General features: G+C 58.8%; 1 protein-coding gene across 1 annotated transcript; it reads right to left on the bottom strand.

Annotated features, from left to right (window-relative positions):
- Positions 1 to 2,698: 2,698 nt before the first annotated feature.
- SFRP1 (secreted frizzled related protein 1) lies at positions 2,699 to 19,970 on the bottom strand. Its single transcript, XM_062015859.1, has 3 exons — positions 19,436 to 19,970; positions 13,773 to 13,850; positions 2,699 to 4,489 (listed from the first exon to the last, which is right to left on the bottom strand). The coding sequence occupies exons 1-3, from the start codon at positions 19,968 to 19,970 to the stop codon at positions 4,167 to 4,169; spliced, it is 936 nt and encodes a 311-aa protein (XP_061871843.1). The 3' UTR covers positions 2,699 to 4,166.
- Positions 19,971 to 20,759: the final 789 nt, after the last annotated feature.

The raw sequence follows: 20,759 nt of genomic DNA, 5'->3' as shown, positions 1-20,759 counted from the left end.
CAGATTCCAAAAGCACTTGCTCAAAATGCTGGAAGACTTTTCCCCCTCCCTGATGGAACAGAGGCTTTTCTCCACGCCATGCCCAGGCTTTGGCTGCCTTGGAATGGAAAGAAAGAGGCTCTGCATCGGGGATGGGTGTCTGCAGCCCCAGCTCCAGCCCTGGGCTGGGGTTGGCTCTAGTGGCATGTCCTGTGCCAGGCTCCTCTGCCAGGGCTGGGCAGCAGCCGCTGGAGCACAGCTGAGCGTTCTGCCTGCCGTGCTCTGGGGGTCAGGGGCAGAAAGGAGCCTTTCACTGTGGCTGTGGAGCATGTTTCTGAAGAGACCTCCCCCTGGTCCCCCAGTAGCCCCCACACTGCCTGGCCCATCCCTTCAGCTGTGGGGGACTCAAAGGAGTTTCTCCTCCTGTGGCTGTTACCCCTTGTCCTGGCACTGCCCCCCATCCCCCTGACAGCCCCTGCAGGGACTCAGCAGCATTGCTGAGCTGCCCCAGAGCTCAGGCTGCTCTTCTCCAGGCTCAGCAGCCCCAGGTCCTGCAGCCTTTCCTCCTCACACACGTTGCAGCCCCTCAGCATGTGAGATGCATCAGCCCCTCACCCTGCACAACACACCCAGAGCTCCCTATCAGACACACCAAGCTGGGAAGTGCTCCAGAAGAAGGAATCCCCCCCGATTTCTCTGTGGCCTTGCAGTCCCCAGCAGTGCTCAGAGCAGCACACAGACTGCCAGCAATGTAAAATAACCAACTGAGGGATGGGAGATGACTTTTTGCAGAGCATGAGAGAAAACTCTCTTTGTTTATAACTGCAAACTGGAGGCCAGAACCTCAATGAGCAGGCAGCACTCAGAAGGAATGCCAGAGCAAACGAGAGACCTGGCCTTGGGAGGATGGGTTGAGTCACCAAAGGAGAACATGGCGAGATTCCTACCCCAGGCAAGGCCAGGCTGACAGCAAGGGAGTGTCCTTGTCCTCCCAGATTAACTGCTGCAGCTCTCACACTGCAGTTTTCCAGGGGAGACAGCTCAGACACACACTGCTGGGGGGCCCAGCAAGGTCCAGGCACTGCTAAATCCCATTCTCAGCCTCCTTGGATGCTGAAACTTGTTTCAGAGCTGGGCCTTGCTCCCACTGAACACGGGAGCACTGAAGTGCAGGCAGGCTTCAGCCACAGAGAGCAAAGAGCTGAATCTCTTCCCTGGCTTCAGGCCTTTCTGCCCATGCCCAGGAGTTGAGCAGGATCTGAGCACACACCGTGCTCAGCACAGCCATGACGTCCCTGGAGGCATTCCCACAGACAAGGGGCACCTGACCATTCCCTTCACACCACGTTTATTGGGCAAGCAGAGCTTCAAAGAGCAGCTGGAGCATCCCAGATGATGCAGTTCAGCTTTTGCTGGACTTCTCTTGTCAAACAACCAGCCAAGGCACACACAGGCAAGAGCTGCTCTGAGACTCACCTTTTACACAGCCTAAAAAACCTCCAAGAGCTGCCAGTTCCCTTTTCCAGACTGAAACAAAGGGACTGAGTCTGTAGGTTTTCAGTGAACAGACTAAGCAGCTCCCTGCACCTCTCCAAACCTCCCACTGCTCCTGCTTTGCTGAGGGACCACGGGAGAGGCAGCAGGAGGAAAGCACAAAGCAAAGGAACAGCCTTCACCCCAACTCCTCAGCTACCCCAGACCTCAGCTCTGAGCTGGGAAAAAGGAAACCCAAGCACTCCTCTTGCCTCACCTTGCAGGGATGATGCTGCTGCAGCCACCACCTCTGGCCAGAAGCACTGGGGCAGGAGAGGTGGTTGGCTTTCCCCTAGACTGTATCAGGCTTCCCACAGGTACCTGGGGCCATGCACAGGCTGCAGCATCCCCAGGCCACTCCTCACCTGGACATGGGGGGCAATTACTTTGCAATAACCTGAGAGCTGAAGGCAGGAGTGTGTCAGCTTTCATAGACCTGCTGGGTTGTTAAAGCCCTTGAAGCTGCTGCAGCCCCAGCCCCGCCCTCACCCTGCCCAGCCCAGCACTGACCCACAGCCCTCAGCACCTCAGCCCCACGGCTGTGGGATCCCTCCAGGGCTGGGCAGCCTGTCAGGGAGCTGCAGAGAGTGCTCCTGTCTCCCCTCAGCCTCCTCCAGGCGCAACACCCCCATTCCCTCAGCCTCTCCCCAGCACCCTTGTGCTCCAGCCCCTTCCCCAGCTCTGGTGCCCATCTGTTTCTTGCTCTGTACTGAAGCAAATGAGGAGAGGCCATTGGCCTCTTTGCTTCTCCTGCCTCTGGGTCTGGGCTGGCAGGCTCAGGATCCACTGGTAGAAGGCAGACTTTGAGCAGTGAAGGCTGCTGAGGGCTGAAAGTGGCTCCAAGCACACGTGAGCTGGTTTTGCTCTTTGATTCGATGCTTCCTGATGAAACAGGGAGTTTTAAGACTGGAAACAACCAGCAGGTGTCTGGAGGTGGCAAACGGGGCACCCACCAGCAGCCTGGTGAAAACCTCAGCCCAGGGAAAGGTTTGAGCATCTCTCCCTCAACCCTGGTCCCTGTGGGGCTTTGCTGGGTGCTGCCACATGGGTGCTCTAAGACCAGCACCCTTCAGCTCCACGTGTCCCAGCACCGGGCCGTGTGACGAGGCCGGATTGGTGAGCTCTCCCCATCACTCCACCTCCCCAGTCTGTGGTGTTAAAGCCCATGGTTTGTTTATTTCTTTAATTCACTGATAAAGCACATTATCTACAAGGATTAATTCTGCATCAAAAGAACAACAACTACTACAAATGGTGGCCTAAGACAACCTAGTGGGACTTCTCTACAGAGTTCACATCCTAAATCCATCTGTTAGCTGTGGAACATCACTCCTCAGTGCGCTTGGCTCCTGCACAGCATTCCTCTCCAAGCAAGTCCAGGGCTCCAGTCCCAGGTGGGGAATAAACAGCACTCCTGAGCTGAGCAGTAATTGATTTCCCAGCTTGGAGTGGGGTTGGTTTAAACCTCAGACCCGAGGATCTGTTACTTCGCTCAACTGCAACACAACAGGATCACCTCAGATGCAAGATGTTTGTTGTCTTTGGGTAACTGTGATGGATGAGAACACTGAATGGAAGCACAACAGTGTAATTCACGTGGATCCACATCTCCACTGAGAGAACTCCTCCAATTAATGGAACAACCAATCTCAGCTTGGCCAGGAACGCGACCACTTGGATGTGTTGTCCTTTGTCTTTCATGAGCTGTTTGACCTCACTCTAACGTGACAGTTTGAGCTGGGAAAGAAGAAGAAAAACCACCCCAAACCCCCAAAGCCAGAATGATGCAAAGCCAAGCTGCCACACATCAAACAGACAAAAAGCTAGACACTGAAAGGTCCCACAGCCACCGCAGCGGGGGGAGGACAGCGACGAGGCGCTGCCCGTGGCACTCCACGGGAACAAGCCCTCCTGCAAGCTGGTGCAGCTAGGAAAGTGCCACTGGTGAAGTTAAGGAGAGACACAAGCTGGAGGAGCTGGGCCACGAGCTCTCCCCTGAGGAGCCTGGGGCTGCTGGAAGGAGCAGCAGGGGCTCGAGGGCTCGGCGTGGCAGCGGCCAGGGCAGGCGTCCCAGCGGCACGAGGTGCTGGTGAGGGAACGCTCCCCGAGGCAGCTGATCACAAAGACCCCGGGGTTAAGGCTTAAACTAAGCAGGCTTAGACTACAAGGGGGTTTCTGTTGGTGGTGTTTTACAGTGAGGGCAGTTGGGCAGCGGGAGGTTCCATCAGAGGTGGGAACAGCTTCCCACTACTTGTTCATTAACTTGCAGCGTGAAGACGGGACGTTTGTCTGTCTGGCTCTGGCTCAAACTGGGATGAATTGAGAGCCGTGAAGATGGCAGTGACGTGGTCACAAAGGTCCTTTCTGCAAGCCTGTGATGTCTCTGCCCTCACTCCACACCCCTCTGCTCGCCCTCTTCACCTGAGAGCTGCGATCGGCTGCGGACGGCGACGGGTCTTCGGGCGCTGTGGGACGTAGGCGGCGCGTGACCTCACGCACCCACACGCCCGGGCAATCGGGCAAACGCTGGCAGCAGGGAGGTGGGAAGGGCTGGGGGCAGCCAGGGAAGCTCCAAGGAGCAGGAGGGAAGAGCAGGAGGGCCGGGCTCCAGCGTCCCAGCTGCGGAGGAGCCGGGCTGCGCCGCGTCCCAGCCATCACTTGAAGACGGACGGAAACGTCGGGCAGTCGGGAGACTTCATCTTCTTCATGAACTTCTTGAACTCTTTGTTCTTCTTGTCCCACTTGTAGATGGCTGTCAGCAGGTACTGGGTCTTCACCTGGCGGCCCATGATGAGGAAGTAGTGGCCGAGGTTGTCCAGCTGATGGCAGGGACAGTCGGCGCCGTTCTTCAGGAACAGCACCAGCTTCTTCAGGTTCTTCTTCCTGATGGGCCCCAGCTTCAGCGCCTTCCTCTTCCTGGGGATGATCATCTTGTCCCCATTCTCCTTCTTCACTTCCTTTATGGTCATCTTGAGAGCTGAAAAGCAAGCCAGAGAGAGGGGGAAATCAAAGCCTGAGCAGCCTTTGCTGGCACGAAGCCTCTGGCACCCACCTGCAGTTTATTTGTTGCTCGTGGCTTAGAAAAGACTCACTCTGACTTCATCCCTGAGGGTGCCCTGGCACAGGTTACCCAGAGAGGCTGTGGTGTGTTCAAGGGCAGGTTGGACAGAGCTTGGGGCAACGTGCTCTGGTGGAAGGGAGGCTGGAATGAGACAGCTGTAAGGTCCCTTCCAACCCAAACCAGTCGATGATTCTGACTCTAAGTGAGGCTGGGGGTGAGTGGCCACTGGCAGCCCTGCCCCAGCACCCTCCCCTGCAGACACCCAGCAACCTGCTCCCCTCTCCAGCCCATCTCCCAGGCAATGACTTGCCTCCTTCACTGTCTGAAACCCTCACATCTGAAGCTGTGCCTGGGTGTTTCACCCAGCTGCTTCCCCTCACATGGAGGTGAAATGCTGACATCCCTGTTTCCCTCCCCCCAGCAAAGCACACTGGGTGCTGCTTATTTGAGAGACAAACTTGTTCAGCCTAGCAAAAGCTTAGCTGAGTAAACAAGGGGATTCCCCTGCTCTAGACACACAGAGAGACTCTTCAAAGGGCCATTTGAAAGGTCAACTTGGCTTCTCAAGCATTTGTTTGCTGTCACTTCTGGCTCCCCTGTGCCTGGGAAACACGTTTCCAAGCATTACGTTTGAGCAGCAAAGCCCCTGGGTCTGTGGGACCCGTGTTCCTCAGGCAGAGCCAGCCAGAGGAGCCTGCACCTTCCCCAGGAGAAGTTAAGCCAGGGGAAATATTTGTCTCTTTGGGTTCAAAAGAAACCCATAGATGAATGCTCCTGTGCCACAAGCATGGAGAGGAATTCAGTGTACAAGGGAACAAACGATGGAAATGTGTTGTGCATTAAAGCCTCGCTCCTGTGCCATTTGGCTCTGCCTCATCTTGGGGGGAAAAAAAGCACATATGGCCAAAAATTACTAACATACTTCCATCATTTGGGAGTTTACTTGGGAGCTGCAGATAAATAGCACTTGGGTAGGTGATTAATTGTGTGCTGTCCCTTCCCATTTGGCTCTCGAGCCGAAGCCTCTGCCTCTGCCTCTGGCAGGGAGACGGGTCCCCGCCGTATCGCCCCTCGAAGCTCTGGCTCTGCTGCAACTTGCAGCAAGGAGCACACGTTGCTTTCTGGATGGCAGCTGTGCTGAACCATTCCAGACACGGATGGCAGCAGCACACTGACAGCCCTGAGAAGGCAGCAGAGTGTCTGTGTGTTGCCCTCGTGCTCCCAGCCACTGCGCTGGCAACGGGACCAACGGCGTTTCTCTGCCCCCGTGCCAAGAATCCCCTGCTGTGTTTGCCAAGAGCCTTGTTGTGTTCTACTGTTACTGTACAAGAAAGTAATCCAGGACTGGAAACCTAAGTGAAATGTTCATTCCATCTGGTTTCCAAACTCAGGATGTTTAAGGAGCTCAAAGGTCTGAAGCTTTAAGGAGCTGAAGACGCTGAACCAGCTCAATTTACACCAGACCTGGACAATGAAGCGAGTGGTTTTCAGGCAGCTCTAAGCAAAATGACATTAACTGGGCAACAGCAGCATCCCTCAAGGTGAACCTCAACTGCCTGATGTGTTCTGACCGAGCTCTCACACGAAGCACAGTGGCTGCAGTGGTACAACACCAGCAACAACTGGAGAGACTTTTTCCAAGCGGCCCGTTTGCAAATTGCTTTGCTGCAATGGCTGGAAGTTTGTGGCTGGAGGAAGGAAACAGTCTGGCAGCTCGTGGAGATGCTGTTCTGCTCTGAGTGTCATAGTCTGGGGAAGACAAAGAGGGCCTGGTAATCCTGTGCCTTGTTTGGGGAGTATGGAAGCTGCCCAGGTGAGCCATAAATCCAGGCATGGACCAAAACCTCAGCCACAGCTCACTCACAGAGCAGCAGGGACACACAGCACCAAGCAGGACCAACGAGGAGGCTGACCAGGGCTGCAAAGGGTTTGTGTAGGGCTCTGCTCTTCCCAGCAGCAATGGAGTTTGTGGTGCTACCCAGGGAAAACAGCCTGGCTCGAGGAGCGCCGAGATGCAGCTGCTTTGCTGTGGACTGAGCAGTCCCATGAGCAGAAGGAAGGAAAACAAAACAGGCATTAAAATCACTGCTCAGTTTTCATCTCTCTGCCTGTGACCTGGCTCCCCAGTGCCCTCTTGCTTCCCTACTTGGCCACGTTCCTTAAGCTCAGCCCCGCTTCCCAGGCAGAGCTCTGGGGCGCCGGAGGCCTGTCAGACATTTCCAGGCACATCACTAAAGTGCTGCTCGAGGGCATGTTCGTTCCCAGCTGCAAACCCAGCTCTGAGAACACCCCCCAGCACAGTGGGAGGCTGCCCCTTGGCTCGTGGCTTCCCTAAACCAGGCAGCACTTGGCAAGCAGGGCCCGTGGAGCGAGCGGCTGCTGCCGCCTGGCATCGCCCTGGCCACGGCGGCACCACGGCCCCAGCAGCGGGGGCACGGCTCGAGCAGGACGGACTGAGCCTTGGCTCCAGGATGTGACTGAGCTGCCAAAGCAAACAGCTTCCTCCCTGGGAGCCTTGGCCTTTGCACTCCCCCTGTGCCACACCAAATCCGTCTCAGCGCCGGGCGGGATCAGAGCTGAAGTTGCCTCTGAGACCCCAGGACGGGTTTGCTCACATGGGCTGAATCTGTAGCTGTCGCTGCCAGGGGGGAGCTGGCCCCAGGAAGGGACCTGGAGGGTTATTTGGGGTACACAAGCTGTGCAGCCCCCCAGCCCAGCAGCTGCAGCCTGCAGCAGCCATGGCATCAGCTGCAGCACTGACCTGCACCAGCCGCATGCAGCCGCAGCACACCTTCACCCTCCCAGGGTACACGCACGTTCCAGCAGGAACTTCTCAAACACAGGCTCCCTCACTGAACTGCAGTCACCCAGAGTCCCAGCATGGTGGGGGTGAGAAGGGCCCTGCAGAGCTCACCCAGCCCCAGCCCCTGCTCCAGCAGCTTCCCCTGGCTCAGGGGGCACAGGAACGTGTCCAGGGGGGGTTGGAAACCTCCTGAGGAGCCTCCAAATCCTCCCTGGGCAGCCTGGGCCAGGGCTCCCTCAGCTCAGCACCAAAGGACTTTCTCCACTGGCCCCAGCCTCCTGACACCCACCCTGTAGGGACTGAGCAGCATTGGCAGGGTCCCCCCTCAGCCTTCTCTTCTGCAGATAACAGGAGGAAGATGTGGCTCACGGCCACGTCACCAGAGAGCTGATGGCAGAGGAGCCCTGCTCGCTGTGTCCCACTGGCACTGGTGGTTGGCTCCAGCCAGGACCACCCATAAACCAGGAAAGCCCTTTCCAGCCAGGCATTGTCTCAGCTCTGCTTGCAACATCACCAGCACTGGGAAGACCTGGCACAGTCGGGTGCTGGGACTGCAGCCCCAGAGATGCTGCACAGCCCCCTGGGACACCCCACAGGGACAGGGACAGGGATGAGTCTCCCATCACACGGGACTGGTGAGTGGCTGAAAGCAGAGGGGACTCCTGCAGAGACAGAGGCTTTACTTTTGTGCCATACACAGGCCCAAAACATCCTCCCTCCTCCTTGCTCACGGGCAAGTCGTGGCAGGAGACCTCTAGCACAAGGCAGCGTCCAGCTGCCCACTTCAAAGGCTCTTCCCTGAAAACACAGAAGGAAAAGCATTACTAAGGCTGGGAGGGGAAGAAAACAAAAGCACAACAAAGGCAGATTGCAGGATTTCATTTGGGACTCCAGAGCTCTCAGCCACGGTGTGTTTCAGGCAGCAGCAATCCTGCCGGGGTGCTGAAGCCACGCGTGGCCTCGCTCAGCCCCGGTGCCAAGGAGCTGATGGCTGCCCAGGCACAAGCCACTCACCAGCACTTTGCTACAGCCCCTGACAGCCCAGCACAGGCACAGACCCTGTCACCAGCCCCTGCTCACTGCCACAGGGAGCTGCCAGGGAACCAGACATAGGATCATCAAATTGTTTTGGTTGTTAAAGCCCCTGAAGCTGCTGCAGTCCCAGCCCTGCCCTCACCCAGCCCAGCACTGGCCCACAGCCCTCAGCACCTCAGCCCCACGGCTTTGGGATCCCTCCAGGGCTGGGCACTGCCCCAGCTCCCTGGGCAGCCTGGCACAGGGCTCACACCCCTCTCAGGGAAATAGTTCTGCCTCAGCTCCAGCCTCAACCTCCCCTGGGGCAACCTGAGGCTGTTCAGACACAGGTGCAGCACTCCTGAACAGCACAACTCCTCTGCACCAGCCAGCCCTGCCTTCTCCTCAGGCATCCCCCAGCAAGACCATGTCACCAGTGACCATCAGAGTCAGGAAGAGAAAGCATGGGCAGCCTCAGCCCCTTTCAGAGCCTCCTCTCCTGCAGCCCCAAGCCTGGGCTTCCCTCTGGCTTGCTCTGACTCCGAGATGCCCAGGGAGGACACAGGAGAGGGGCACTGGTGGCTCTGGATGTGCAGCTGCCCCATCACCACCCACAGCTCCCAGCAGCAGAGGGTCAGAGCTTGGCTGGGGGATGCTGCACCCCTGTTAGACCAAGCCACAGGTTCAGCCCCAAGTACCAACAGCTCCTGTCAGAGGGTGGCAGAGGTCTGTCTCCAAGGCAGAGCGAGCAGGGAGTGCTGCAGATACTAAAATGTCTTTTCCCTTATTTCTACTCATATGAAGCAGGGTGTATGAAAGTATTTGCTCACTCTGGGTGAAATGACTCTTGGCAGCAGCAGCTCCAAGAGCAGTGAAGGCCCTGCAGAGCTGGTTGGGGCCCAGTCTGACAGAGCACAACTCGTGTCCCGTCAACTGAAACCATCCTTATCGCTGTCCCTGCAGCTCTGGCTTTCCAGTCCCACCCCCAGCGTGGGCAAAGAGGAAACCCAGTCTCTCAGGCAAACTGGGAGGCCCACATTAGTAGTGCCTGAGAGCAAAGCATCCTCCTTCCCCCACACCAGCACCCTGGGGGGCCCTCAGGACCCAACCAGGGGCTGAGACAGACGAGCCCTTGGCCCCTGCTCAGCACCCACCATGAGCACAGCCCACAGGCACCTCCAACCCCTCTTTTTCAGCACTGGGACCATGACCCTGGCTCTGCTTTCTCCTGCCTGCACAGGCAGGGGCCCCACTCCAGCACCTCAGGGGCTGGGAAGGGAACGTGAGAGAAGGGAAAGCTCTGCTGTTCCTTCAGCCTTATTGCTCCTTCCTTTAGAAATCACTCAGAAAGGGGAAACCTGCCAGAAGACACATTAGGGCTGTAACAGGAGAAGGCTGCAGGCAAGGAGCTGTCAGTCACAGGAGAAAATAAACAGTGTGTATTGATTGTCTTGCAGTCTCCAGTGCAGCGAGAGCCCATTCAGCAGGATCCCCTCAGACCCCAGAGAAAGGGCAGAAACAATAAATAAAACCACCAAGGGAAACAGAGAGAGGAATGAACTGCAGGGCCAGCCCAGCCTGCACGAGAGTAAGAAATAAAGCCTGGCTGCAGCCCAGGGAGGCCGGGGGAGGCGGCTGCAGGGGCACGGGAGGGCGATTTCACACTTCATCTCACATCCATCCCCCAGCACACCACAGCTGCACCAAAATCAACCCTGCAATTAGCCCACACGTACCTGGCCACCCCCCAACCTGGCCTGCACCCCAGGAGAGGGTTCCTGCATGCTGAGACCCCAGCATCCTGACCAAAGAGCTCTCCTGGGACAGCGAAGAAAGGTCCTTTTTCTCTACAGCCTCCTCACAGCTCTCTTCCTTCACTCTCCTCCAGAGCAGCGCTGCTCCCAGGGCTGTTACACGGCCCCTTCCCACCCTGGCACAGCCACACATCAGTGGGGGACAAAGTGCTTTTCACATCTGGTCTGTACAAGGCGCTGAGAGGCGAGTGAAGCGCAGAGCAAGCTGCAGGAACCAGCACAGGAGCCTCCTCCAGCTGCCTTCAACATTTATGGTACGTGTCTGGCTTTGATGAGGGTCTGTAACCTGTCAGCTGCCAGTGTTTACCTTGGTGGATGTACATGAGAAACCTCAGGCTGAAGGGTCGGGAGTTTGCTTTAGAGCCAGATAAACAGCTCTCCTTGAGAGATCACCCCGTGACAGAAACCCCCCAGCAAAGACTAAACAACGATCCCAGGGCCACGTGCTGTGCTTTGAGAAAACTTCCTCAAGCCAAAGCCTCCTTCCCTGGCTGCTCTCCAAAGCTGAGACATCCTCAGGAGCACCCTGCTCTGCCTTCCAGTGTCAGGCACAGGTAAGACCTGCATCACATCCCTTCCCTTGCACCAGCTGGCTATGGACTGGGCTCACCTGGAGGCAGCACCCAGGACCCTCCTGGATGGGGGAGAAAAACACAGTGACAAGTGAAACCATACTGGAGGCTGCACCTCAAACACTGTGCTCAGTGTTGGGCCCCTCTCTCTAAGACACTGAGGGGCTGCAGCATGGCCAGAGCTGGGGAAGGGGCTGGAGCACAAGGGTGATGGGAAGGGGCTGAGGGAATGGGGGTGTTGAGCCTGGAGAAGAGGAGGCTGAGGGCAGCCAGGAGCACTCTCTGCAGCTCCCTGACAGGAGCCTGTGGGGAGGTGGGAGTCTCTGTTCCCAAGTAATGAAAGACAGGACAGGAGGAAAGGGGCTGCAGTTGCCCCAGGGGAGGTTGAGGCTGGAGCTGAGGCAGAACTGTTGCCCTGAGAGGGGTGTCAGCCCCTGTGCCAGGCTGCCCAGGGAGCTGGGGCAGTGCCCAGCCCTGGAGGGATCCCAAAGCCGTGGGGCTGAGGTGCTGAGGGGTCAGTGCTGGGCTGGGCAGGGTGAGGGCAGGGCTTGGGGGCAGGCACAGGACTGAGGTCTCCTGTACTTGCTGCTGGCAGCCTCAGCAACGCTGCGTCTGGCCGCTCACCGCAGCCCTACCCAGGCAGCCGCCTGCCAGCCAGTATTTCCATCCTCTGGACGCTGTCACCACATTTCCCAATAATCAACTTACTCTGTGGGCAAATCAATGCCTGGAGCAGCTGTGCTGAGCCTGTCACTACTTGTGGCTTGGCCCCTGCTGCCCGTTGTGTAACCGTCCCGGCTCTCGGGGGCTGCGCAGCCCGGCCCGATGACAAGCAGGCGGCTGGACTGGCACAGCCCTGCCCAGCACTGACACGCTGCCAACGGAGCTGCTGCTGCCAGGGGCTGCTCCAGGGCAGCCCACAGCCCCTGCACAGCCCCAGGGCTGGGCACACAGCCTCTGCCCCAGCCAGGTGTGCTGGTCCCAGAGGCCACGTGCTCCTCCTGGCTGGCTGAGAAGCTGCCTCCAGCCTCTGCCAGCCCCTGCTACAGCAGGTTCCTCTGGCTCAGGGGGCACAGGAACGTGTCCAAGGGGGGTTGGAAACCTCCTGAGGAGCCTCCACACCCTCCCTGGGCAGCCTGGGCCAGGGCTCCCTCACCTCAGCACCAAAGGACTTGCTCCTCCTGGGCCAGGGGCACTGCCTGTGCCTGCTCCCCTTGTCCTGGCACTGGAGACAGCAGAAAAAAGTGTCACCCCCTTGGTCTGACATCTACCCTTTAAGTACTTGTGTTACTGAGGTCACTCCTCAGTCTTGTCCAGGCTGAACAGCCCCAGGTCCCACAGCCTTTCCTCACAAGATGCTCCAGACCCCTCAGCATCTTGGCAGCCCAGGTCCTGCATCCATTACCCGACCCAGGCAGAAGCACACACGCTCCTGGGAAACCATCACACAGCAGCTCCTGGAGATGCTTCTCCTTGTTAGAAAAAGCCCGTGCTGAACTCAGGACTTTTGGCATACCAAACCTGCAGGAGAGTGGAGAATTCATTTCCAGCAGGGAGGGTAACAGGCCAGCACACAGAGCAGGTTTGGGTTTGCATGGTGTGCTCTGGCACAGGGCACATTCAAGTGCTAATCCCTGAGGAATGCACACCTTGTTCAAGCTGCCTTTAATAACCTGCCTGGAGAGTTACATACACCAGCAAGGATGTCAAAACCAGTTAATTCTGGGCTTGATCTGAGAAAGCTAATATTTTTCCCCTGTAATACTTCTTTCTCTTCAAATGAAGTTCTGTTTACCTACAATTGTCTGACTCACTCACTCATCCTGTAGTCAGGACACAGCTTTCAAGTAGCTCTGCATTTTTGAAGCTCACTGCTTGGCCCCAGCTAGACAAGAACTGGCTTTGGGTTTTTACACCTAGACTTGACAAGGGCAGAATAACTTTGCAAGTTAAAAAACCCACCCAGCAGCACAAGTAATTTGGGGGAAGGAGGAAGCTGGTTTGCTCCTTCACAACTGCAAGCAGGGTGAGGGTCCATCCTACACACACAAGAGCATGAGAACACTGGGGTTAAGTTATGAACCTCACTGAGTTCACCAAAGAAATGGCACTGACACTTCTGCCTCATCCCCAGAGCTCTGGGACAACACTATGTGGTTCTCTGCTCACTGACTGGCAGCAGTGGGGCCTCACGGTGTGCAGCCACTCTCCTGCAGCAGCTCTCCTGCAGCAGCTCTCCTGCAGCCGCTCTCCTGCAGCCACTCTCCTGCAGCCACTCTCCTGCAGCTGCCCTCCTGCAGCCGCTCTCCTGCAGCAGCTCTCCTGTAGCCACTCTCCTGCAGCCACTCTCCTGCAGCAGCTCTCCTGCAGCAGCTCTCCTGCAGCTGCCCTCCTGCAGCCGCTCTCCTGCAGCCGCTCTCCTGCAGCAGCTCTCCTGCAGCCACTCTCCTGCAGCAGCTCTCCTGCAGCCACTCTCCTGCAGCTGCCCTCCTGCAGCCGCTCTCCTGCAGCAGCTCTCCTGTAGCCACTCTCCTGCAGCCACTCTCCTGCAGCAGCTCTCCTGCAGCAGCTCTCCTGCAGCCGCTCTCCTGCAGCAGCTCTCCTGCAGCCACTCTCCTGCAGCAGCTCTCCTGCAGCTGCCCTCCTGCAGCAGCTCTCCTGCAGCCACTCTCCTGCAGCAGCTCTCCTGCAGCCACCCTCCTGTAGCCACTCTCCTGCAGCCACTCTCCTGCAGCCACCCTCCTGCAGCCACCCTCCTGCAGCCACTCTCCTGCAGCATCACTGCTTCGGCGATGCACCGACACTGACACCTAGAGGCACACTCGCCTCAGGGAGGGACCACAGATGCCCACAGGCAAGGTGGCCACGCCACTGGCCACGCCACCTGCACCACTCCCAGAGCTGGCAGGGAAAGAGTGCTCCAGGATCCAGCCCACACAGTAGCCAGGCTGCCCTGTGCCCCCCAGAGCCCCCGTGCCCCGGGTGCTGCTCCTTACCAAACTCGCTGGCACACAGATGCTCCACGATGGCCTCTGACTTCATCTCGTTGTCACAGGGGGGACACACAGTTGTTCCTGGAAAGAGGAGAGAAGGGGTGGTGAGAGGCCAGATCATGAAGCATCACAGATCACTGCCCTCCAGGGGGCACGTGCCCAGGCACCCAGCCATGGGGGTCCCAGTCCCATGGGACAACACCCTGCCAAGGCTCGGGAGCCATCCGCCAGCCCACAGGGCAGCGCTGGCCCTGGCAGCCTCCCGCGAAGCCCGCTCCAAGGCTGGGCACAAGCAGCTGCCAAGAGTGAGAAGATGGTGTTGGCAAGGAGAGGGGTTTTCATGGCCAGGCACTCAGCTGAGGGGAGCTGCTCACCACAGGGCATGGCCCACAGCCCACTGCCATTCCCTCCCCATGGCATGCCAAGGCGGGCACACGGTGCCCGAACCCTGGCACGGCAGGAGGAGGGTGCCCAGAGGCAGCTCATGTGCCCAGAGGCAGCTCCAGACCTAAGCAGGGTGATCAGGACTGGCACAGTCCAGCTCAGCATAGGCTCCCCCTCGGTGCTGGGACCACCCCAGAGGTTGCCTGGGCATTGTGTGGCAAAGCCCTCACCTCTCTCCCACCCTGCACTGGTTGGTGATGGACCCACAAAGCTCCCACGTGTGCCAGCCCTCTCCAGCATGACTCCAAAAGTGAGCATCTCATTGCTTTTCAGCCTGGCTACACGCTGTGGGTCACCAGCCAACACCCCCCTCCCAGCAACCACAGCCCAGGCCATTCCCTCGGGATCCATCCTGGGAGGAAAGCTCCTTTCACCCAGAGAATAAAGGTCTGGTTGCAGGTTGCCATCTCCAGCCGGAGCAGAGACCACCCAGCAGCACACACAGATCTGTGCTACTGGCAGATGAATTTATGGGGCTGGGAGAGATGCTGCTTCTGTTCCTGGTCCAGCAGGATGGAGGGCTCCTTCCCACACAAGGCAGTTATTAACATCTGCCAGTCCCTGCGTGCAGAGAGAGCTCAGCCCCTGCCAACCCCCAAGGTCAGGTCAGCACAAACCAACAGAAAAAGCATTGCTGGACAGGAGGGAAAAACAGAGAGGTTCCTGCAGAAAGAGGGGTGCAGAGGCAGAGGGGCTGCTGGAGGAGGCACAGCCACGACCCGCAGCGAACGCACGGTCATGGCTCCTCTGTCACGGGTGCCCCACGGGATTTCAGGCGAGACATTTGGATTCTGTGGCTTGTTCTTCCCCTCTTGGCCCTCCCAATCTGTTCTGTGCCAAATGCTGATTCCTGGGGTCATGCACCATGTCTTTATTAATGACACATGCAGAGCCACCGGCCTTCCAATCGCCCCGACGTGCCAACCCTCACAGCAGCCACAGCTGCCCTGGCAGCCCCACTCCTGGTGCCTGTAAGCAACACCCATCACCTGGGCAGCCTCCTCTGCCAACTAATGTGCCATTGCCACTTTTTCCATCCTCACTTGGAGTGACACAGGCAGCAGACAGCCTTTGGGGACGCGATGACAACCCCGAGGCTTTATTGTTACAGCCAGCGGGGAGAATGTTTCCATCCAGACTGCACATTTAATGAGCTCATGATGAGGGAGAGGGGATGAGCAGGGTGACAGCCCCACAGCCTGTCTCTGCTGCAGTGCCAAGAGTTAGTTACTGTGCTGGGGACCAAGCTCTGAAGGAGACAGGGTACCTGCCATGCATGAGCTCATCTCTGCACATCCCAGTGTGCAAAGCACTTCCACGTGCCTCAGCAGCCAAAGTGCACGTTAGGAGACGGGCTGAGCCTGCACAGCCCAGACAAACAACGTGAAAGCCACCACTGAGCCCATCCTGCAGCTTTCCAAGCAACCAAAAAAACAACAAAAAAAAAGCCCCCAAATGGAAAATAAGACTCATTGTTCCCTGGTGAAAACACAGGCTTTGTTTTAGCTGTGCTACAGTAACCCCCTGGGAACACTCTGGCCCACCCTGGATGGCAGGGACCCTTACCTCACCATGGGCCAGCACCACGGGTGAAGGAGCCAACAAGAGGCACAGCCACGGTCTGGGTCACAGAATCTCAGAATGGAGGGGGCTGGAAGGGTCCTGCAGAGCTCACCCAGCCCAAGCTCCTGCTCAAGCAGGTTCCCCTGGCTCAGGGGGCACAGGAACGTGTCCAGGTGGGGTTGGAAGGAGAAGGAGCCTCCACACCCTCCCTGGGCAGCCTGGGCCAGGCTCCCTCACCTCAGCACCAAAGGACTTTCTCCTCCTGTGACAAGGGCACTGCCTGTGTGCCAGCCTGTGCCCATTACCCCTTGTCCTAGCACTGGCCACCACACAACAAAGTCCTGACACCCACCCTTTAGGCACTTACAACGGTTGCTGAGCTGCCCCTGAGCTCAGGTTTCTCTTCTCCAGGCTCAACAGCCCCAGGTCCCGCAGCCTTTCCCCCTCACACACATGTTCCATCCCCTCAGCATCCTGGGAGCCCTGCAATTGGGCACAGGACTCCAGATGAGCCTCCCCAGGTCAGAGCCCTTCCACCTCAGGCAGTCCCTGCTGCAGCTTCAGGCACAGCCTCCTGACTCCAGGCCAACAGCAGTTCAGCTGGGGGCCCATCTTTTGCCGTTGACAGCCCAGCTCTGAGCCCAGCCATCGCCTGCTTCCAGCTCCCTTTTTTCCCTGCTGACCATTTTGGAACTCCTGGCTTTAGAGCCAGCTTACTCCAGGGGCAGGAGAAGGAATGTGTAATGCTATATTAATCTGCAGCTCCCCTGATGCATCCCGTGGGCCTGCAGGCTTTACCGCCCCATGCTTAAGGAGAAAGGAATTCAGCAGGTCAGCTCTTTGAGAGGCAGAAACAAATTCCAATTTCGAGGTGTTAATGGGGGAAAAGACTGAAAGGGCTCGTTCTTGTTAGTGCTGAGAGAAAAGGGGGGACACTGCTGGGTTCTGACCCTCTTTGAACCAACAGGAAACACACCCCAGTGCCCCACACCGAAGGGGCTCCAGGAAAACACTCCCAGAGGTGAGAACTCTGGGTAGAGGGAAGGACCCAGCTCACACAGGGATGAGGGGCGGGAGTGGTCACCTGGATGCCCCCTTCATCTGCATGAGGTGGCAGAGCCAGTGGCCAAAGCGCCGGTCACCTCGCTGGGTTCAACCCCTGGCATCACTCCAGGGACCTGGCTGTGCTGGTTTACACCACAGCACTGCTCACAAGTGACCTTCAAGTTTGCTCTATTCACCCAAAGTGGTTTGGGGCAGCAGGACACGGTGTGTGTGGAACGAGGAGCTTCACCAACCAAACCCACACCACATCCCTTTGCTGCAAACCTAAGCTGGCATACCTAGGTCTAACCCAGCACATTACTGTGGGGGCTTTCTCACCTTGAAGAAGCTTTTCCTAGCCAGATTGTTCACCCCTTCACAAAGAAATAGCCCAGCCTGTAGGGTGGACACAGGGAGCTCAGCCTGACACCTTGGAGCTGCTGGGACTCTGTGCCAGCGTGTGCAAGAGCCTCCTCCTGAAAGCCTTCCCAGCAGCCAGGGGATGTGAAGGTGGCTGTTTATGCTTTTCCACTGAATGCTGAAGAGGGTTCGCATTTTCAAGACTTACTTTCTGTAAACATCCTCACAAACTAATTACTCATTTGAAAGCACTCAGGACGTAAGTTTTGGAAGCCCTTCAGCAGAGAGGGGTTTATCTGAGTGGCTGCAGTCTTCCCTTGCAATACTCACCCAGCTCCCGTCTACAGCTCACCCACAGAACAAGCTCATATGCCCTGAAGCTTGTGCAGAATGAGGCCTTTCTGCACCCCAAACAGGACCAGCAATTGAGCCAGAAACCTGAGCTGATGTAATCCTTTGTAATACCATCAGCATGGTGCCCAAACACTGTGCTGATGGGCACGTTAGCAGTGCCAAAAGAAAGCGATCACGTCCCACCCCAAGGCTGCTGTCAAGGTCTGACAGGGGACCAGAAAGTTAGGGGAAAACTGAGCAGATGCTGCTCATTAGACAACTGTTCCCAGGTTATTCATGTCTCTAAAATAAATGACCTGAAAACAGCTCAAACTCTTATTTGGGACCAGAGGAGCAGCTCTGCAGCAAGCAGCTCCCAGCCCGCTGCCCCGGGAGCACGCTTGGCTGCGAGGCCCTGGGGAATAAAAGCGACCTTTGTACCCACGGCACAGGCTGCTGCCGTGGTCTTGACCAAGGTTCCAGGTTCACACAGGATGGATGATTTTAGAGCCTTCCTGGAAAACAAAGAGCTTTCTCCAGCAGTCCCATCAGTAAGTGCAAGCCACAGCGAGGCAGGCAGCGTGGCTGCGCTGCCGCCGGCACGGCACAGGAGAGGCAGCCAGAGCAGCCCAACCTCAGCCCCCTCCCCAGTGTGGGCACCCACATCACACCCCACCTGCCTCTGGATGACACTGCTGAGATGTGACTGAGGCTCCCTCCAGGGCTCTGATGGGTGTGGAGCTGGAGTTTCCCTCCTGCAGCCCCGTCCCGCTCCAGCTCCCGCTGCCCCGTGCGTGCCCCCCACGCTGCCTCCTGAGGACACCCCCAGAGTGTCACCCCTCTGCTGCAGGGTGCAGTCCCCTCCTGAGGCTCCCCAGCTCTGCTGGGGTGAGTCCTGACAAGCTGGGTGAGGGCTCCCAGGCGAGCACAGCGTCAAGCCTTTGTCTGTAAAGGTAAGTGCTGCTTGCGAAGGGCAACTCTCCTTCCAGCAGAGCTCTGGACGCGGCGCAGAAGCCCCAGCGATGAATCCCGCAGCCCCACGCGCTGTTTCCTCACCCCTGAGCTCCTCCTGAATGCCTGAACCTATCCCCCTGGAAAACCAGGAGTGCCCATCCCTGCTGATGAAGCTCCAGATGCAGGAAAGCATTGCACTCCCTTAGAGCCCTCTTACAAACATCCCTCCTGACAGCCTTTCAGAGGGCTCTAAGCAGAGCGCCCCGGCGTCTCCACAGTCTTTATCTCACCTTAAAGTTTTCAGCGACAAGCCAGGCTCATCACACCTCTCCCAAACAAGCGAGGCTGGCACCAACCAGCCCCGATGCACACACAGAAACAAACACAGGCCACGTTTTGCTTCCCCCAGTCATCCCTGTCCTGCCCTGTCGCCGGCACACAGCCCACCTGAGAGGGCAGGGATGGATTCCCACCACACAGACAGCCACGACCTGCCCGCTCTCACCCCAGGGCTGCTTGAGGAGCGATGCACCCACCAGCATTACTGTCACTGTTTCCTTCAGGCAGACTGTGCTTTCTGCCCTCGGGGATCACACACCCTACTGCTGCCAGAAGCAGCCCCGAGGGATTCAGGCTCGGGAGAGAAACTGCTGCAGCACTTGGAGGATGGAGGGTCGGAGCCCTGGTTCATCAGAGGCTGGAGCCTGTGCCAGGATCAGAGCTGCCACGCTCCTGCCATGCCCCAGCAGTGTCTGCCCCTTGGCTGTGGGGTAGAGGTGAGGAGTTGGCAGTGTCCTGCCTTCCTCAGGACAGGAGCATTCAGACAGCGCTCAGAGGCTGGAGAAGGGTCATTGCTAAGAAGCAGAGTTCAGGTGAGCCTCCTCCTGCCACAGGACCCCCTCCAGCCCCACAGGGCTCCTCCTGGGCTGGCAGCGCCGGGCGCGGGGCTGACGCTGCTCACGCCTTACCTCTGGGCCTGGAGACCTCGGTGGCGTTGGGAGCCGTCATGGCAATGCAGACGTCGTCCTGGGGAAACTGGTCACACTTGAGCATCTCGGGCCAGAAGAAGCCAAAGAACTGCATGACAGGCTCGCAGGAGTCACGCACAGCCTCGCAGAGCCAGCGGCACGGGTACACCGGCCGGTCCAGGCACACGGGGGCAAAGAGGGAGCAGAGGAACACCTGGGTGCCCATGTGGCAGTTCTTGTTGAGCAGCGGCACCCAGCTGCTGGCCTGGTGCTTCACCTCGGCCATGGTCTCGTGGTCCAGCAGGTTGGGCAGCACCATCTTGTCGTAGCCCACGCTGTGGCAGAGCCGCAGGTCGGGGGGGATGGCCACGCACTGGTGCGGTTTGGCGTAGAAGCGCCCGCCCGGGTAGGGGCCCAGGTCGGACTGGTAGCTGACGTAGTCGTACTCGCTGGCCCCGCCGCACGCCAGGAGCCCGGTGGCCAGCGACAGCAGCGCCCGCAGCGCGGCCCCGCGCGGCCCCCGCACGCTGCCCATCGCCGAGCGCGCCCGACGGTGGCCCCCGACGCCACCGCCCGCCGCCCCCGGGGACGCTCCCGACGGGACCCTCCGCTGCGCCCTCTGCTCCCGGGGCCCCGACCCGCTGCCGGCGGAACCCCCCGTTCCGTTCCGCTCCGCTCCGTTCCGCTCCCCTCCACTCGCCGGCCCCCGCCGCCCCGGCCCCGGCCCCGCTCTGGCCCCGCCGCGCCGCGCCGCGGGTTTGTGAGCCCCCGGCAGCCAATCAGAGCGCCGCCGCCCGCCGCGCGCTCGCCCCGCCGCTGTCAATCACCGCCCCGACAGCCAATCACAACCCGCCCCGGCCCGGCACGGCCCGCCCCCCTGCTCCCCGGCGGGCCCCGACGGCGCCGCGGCTCAGCGAGCGTCCCGCAGCCCGCGCCCCGACCGGCCCCCCGACGGCCCCGCGCAGCCCGAGGACGGCTCCGGCGCCCCAGGGGCCGCTTCCCCGCGTCACCTGCGGCGAGGGCTGCGGGAGGGGCCCCGCGGGTGCCGGGGGAAGGGGCGGCTCGGCGGCACCGGCCGCGTCGGCACACCCCGAGCGGCTGCTCCCCCCGTGGGCGGCCTGAGCCCCGTGGGGCTGTGACAGGGAGCTCGGGACGGCTGTGGGAAGCCCCGGGCGCTCCTGAGCTGCTGTTCCGAAGTTGCAGATGTTGCTGAGAACCTGAGTGGCCCGTGCAGCCCTCATTTCCCTGTGGACAAATTCCAACAAAAACTGTGGTATTTGCAAAAGCAAAAAAAAAAAGCAGTAAGAGAAAGAGTTGGTCTGTT

The sequence above is a fragment of the Colius striatus genome, chromosome 27, assembly GCF_028858725.1.
Source record: "Colius striatus isolate bColStr4 chromosome 27, bColStr4.1.hap1, whole genome shotgun sequence".
NCBI lineage: Eukaryota > Metazoa > Chordata > Aves > Coliiformes > Coliidae > Colius > Colius striatus.
This window is presented reverse-complemented; position numbering and strand designations above follow the sequence as displayed.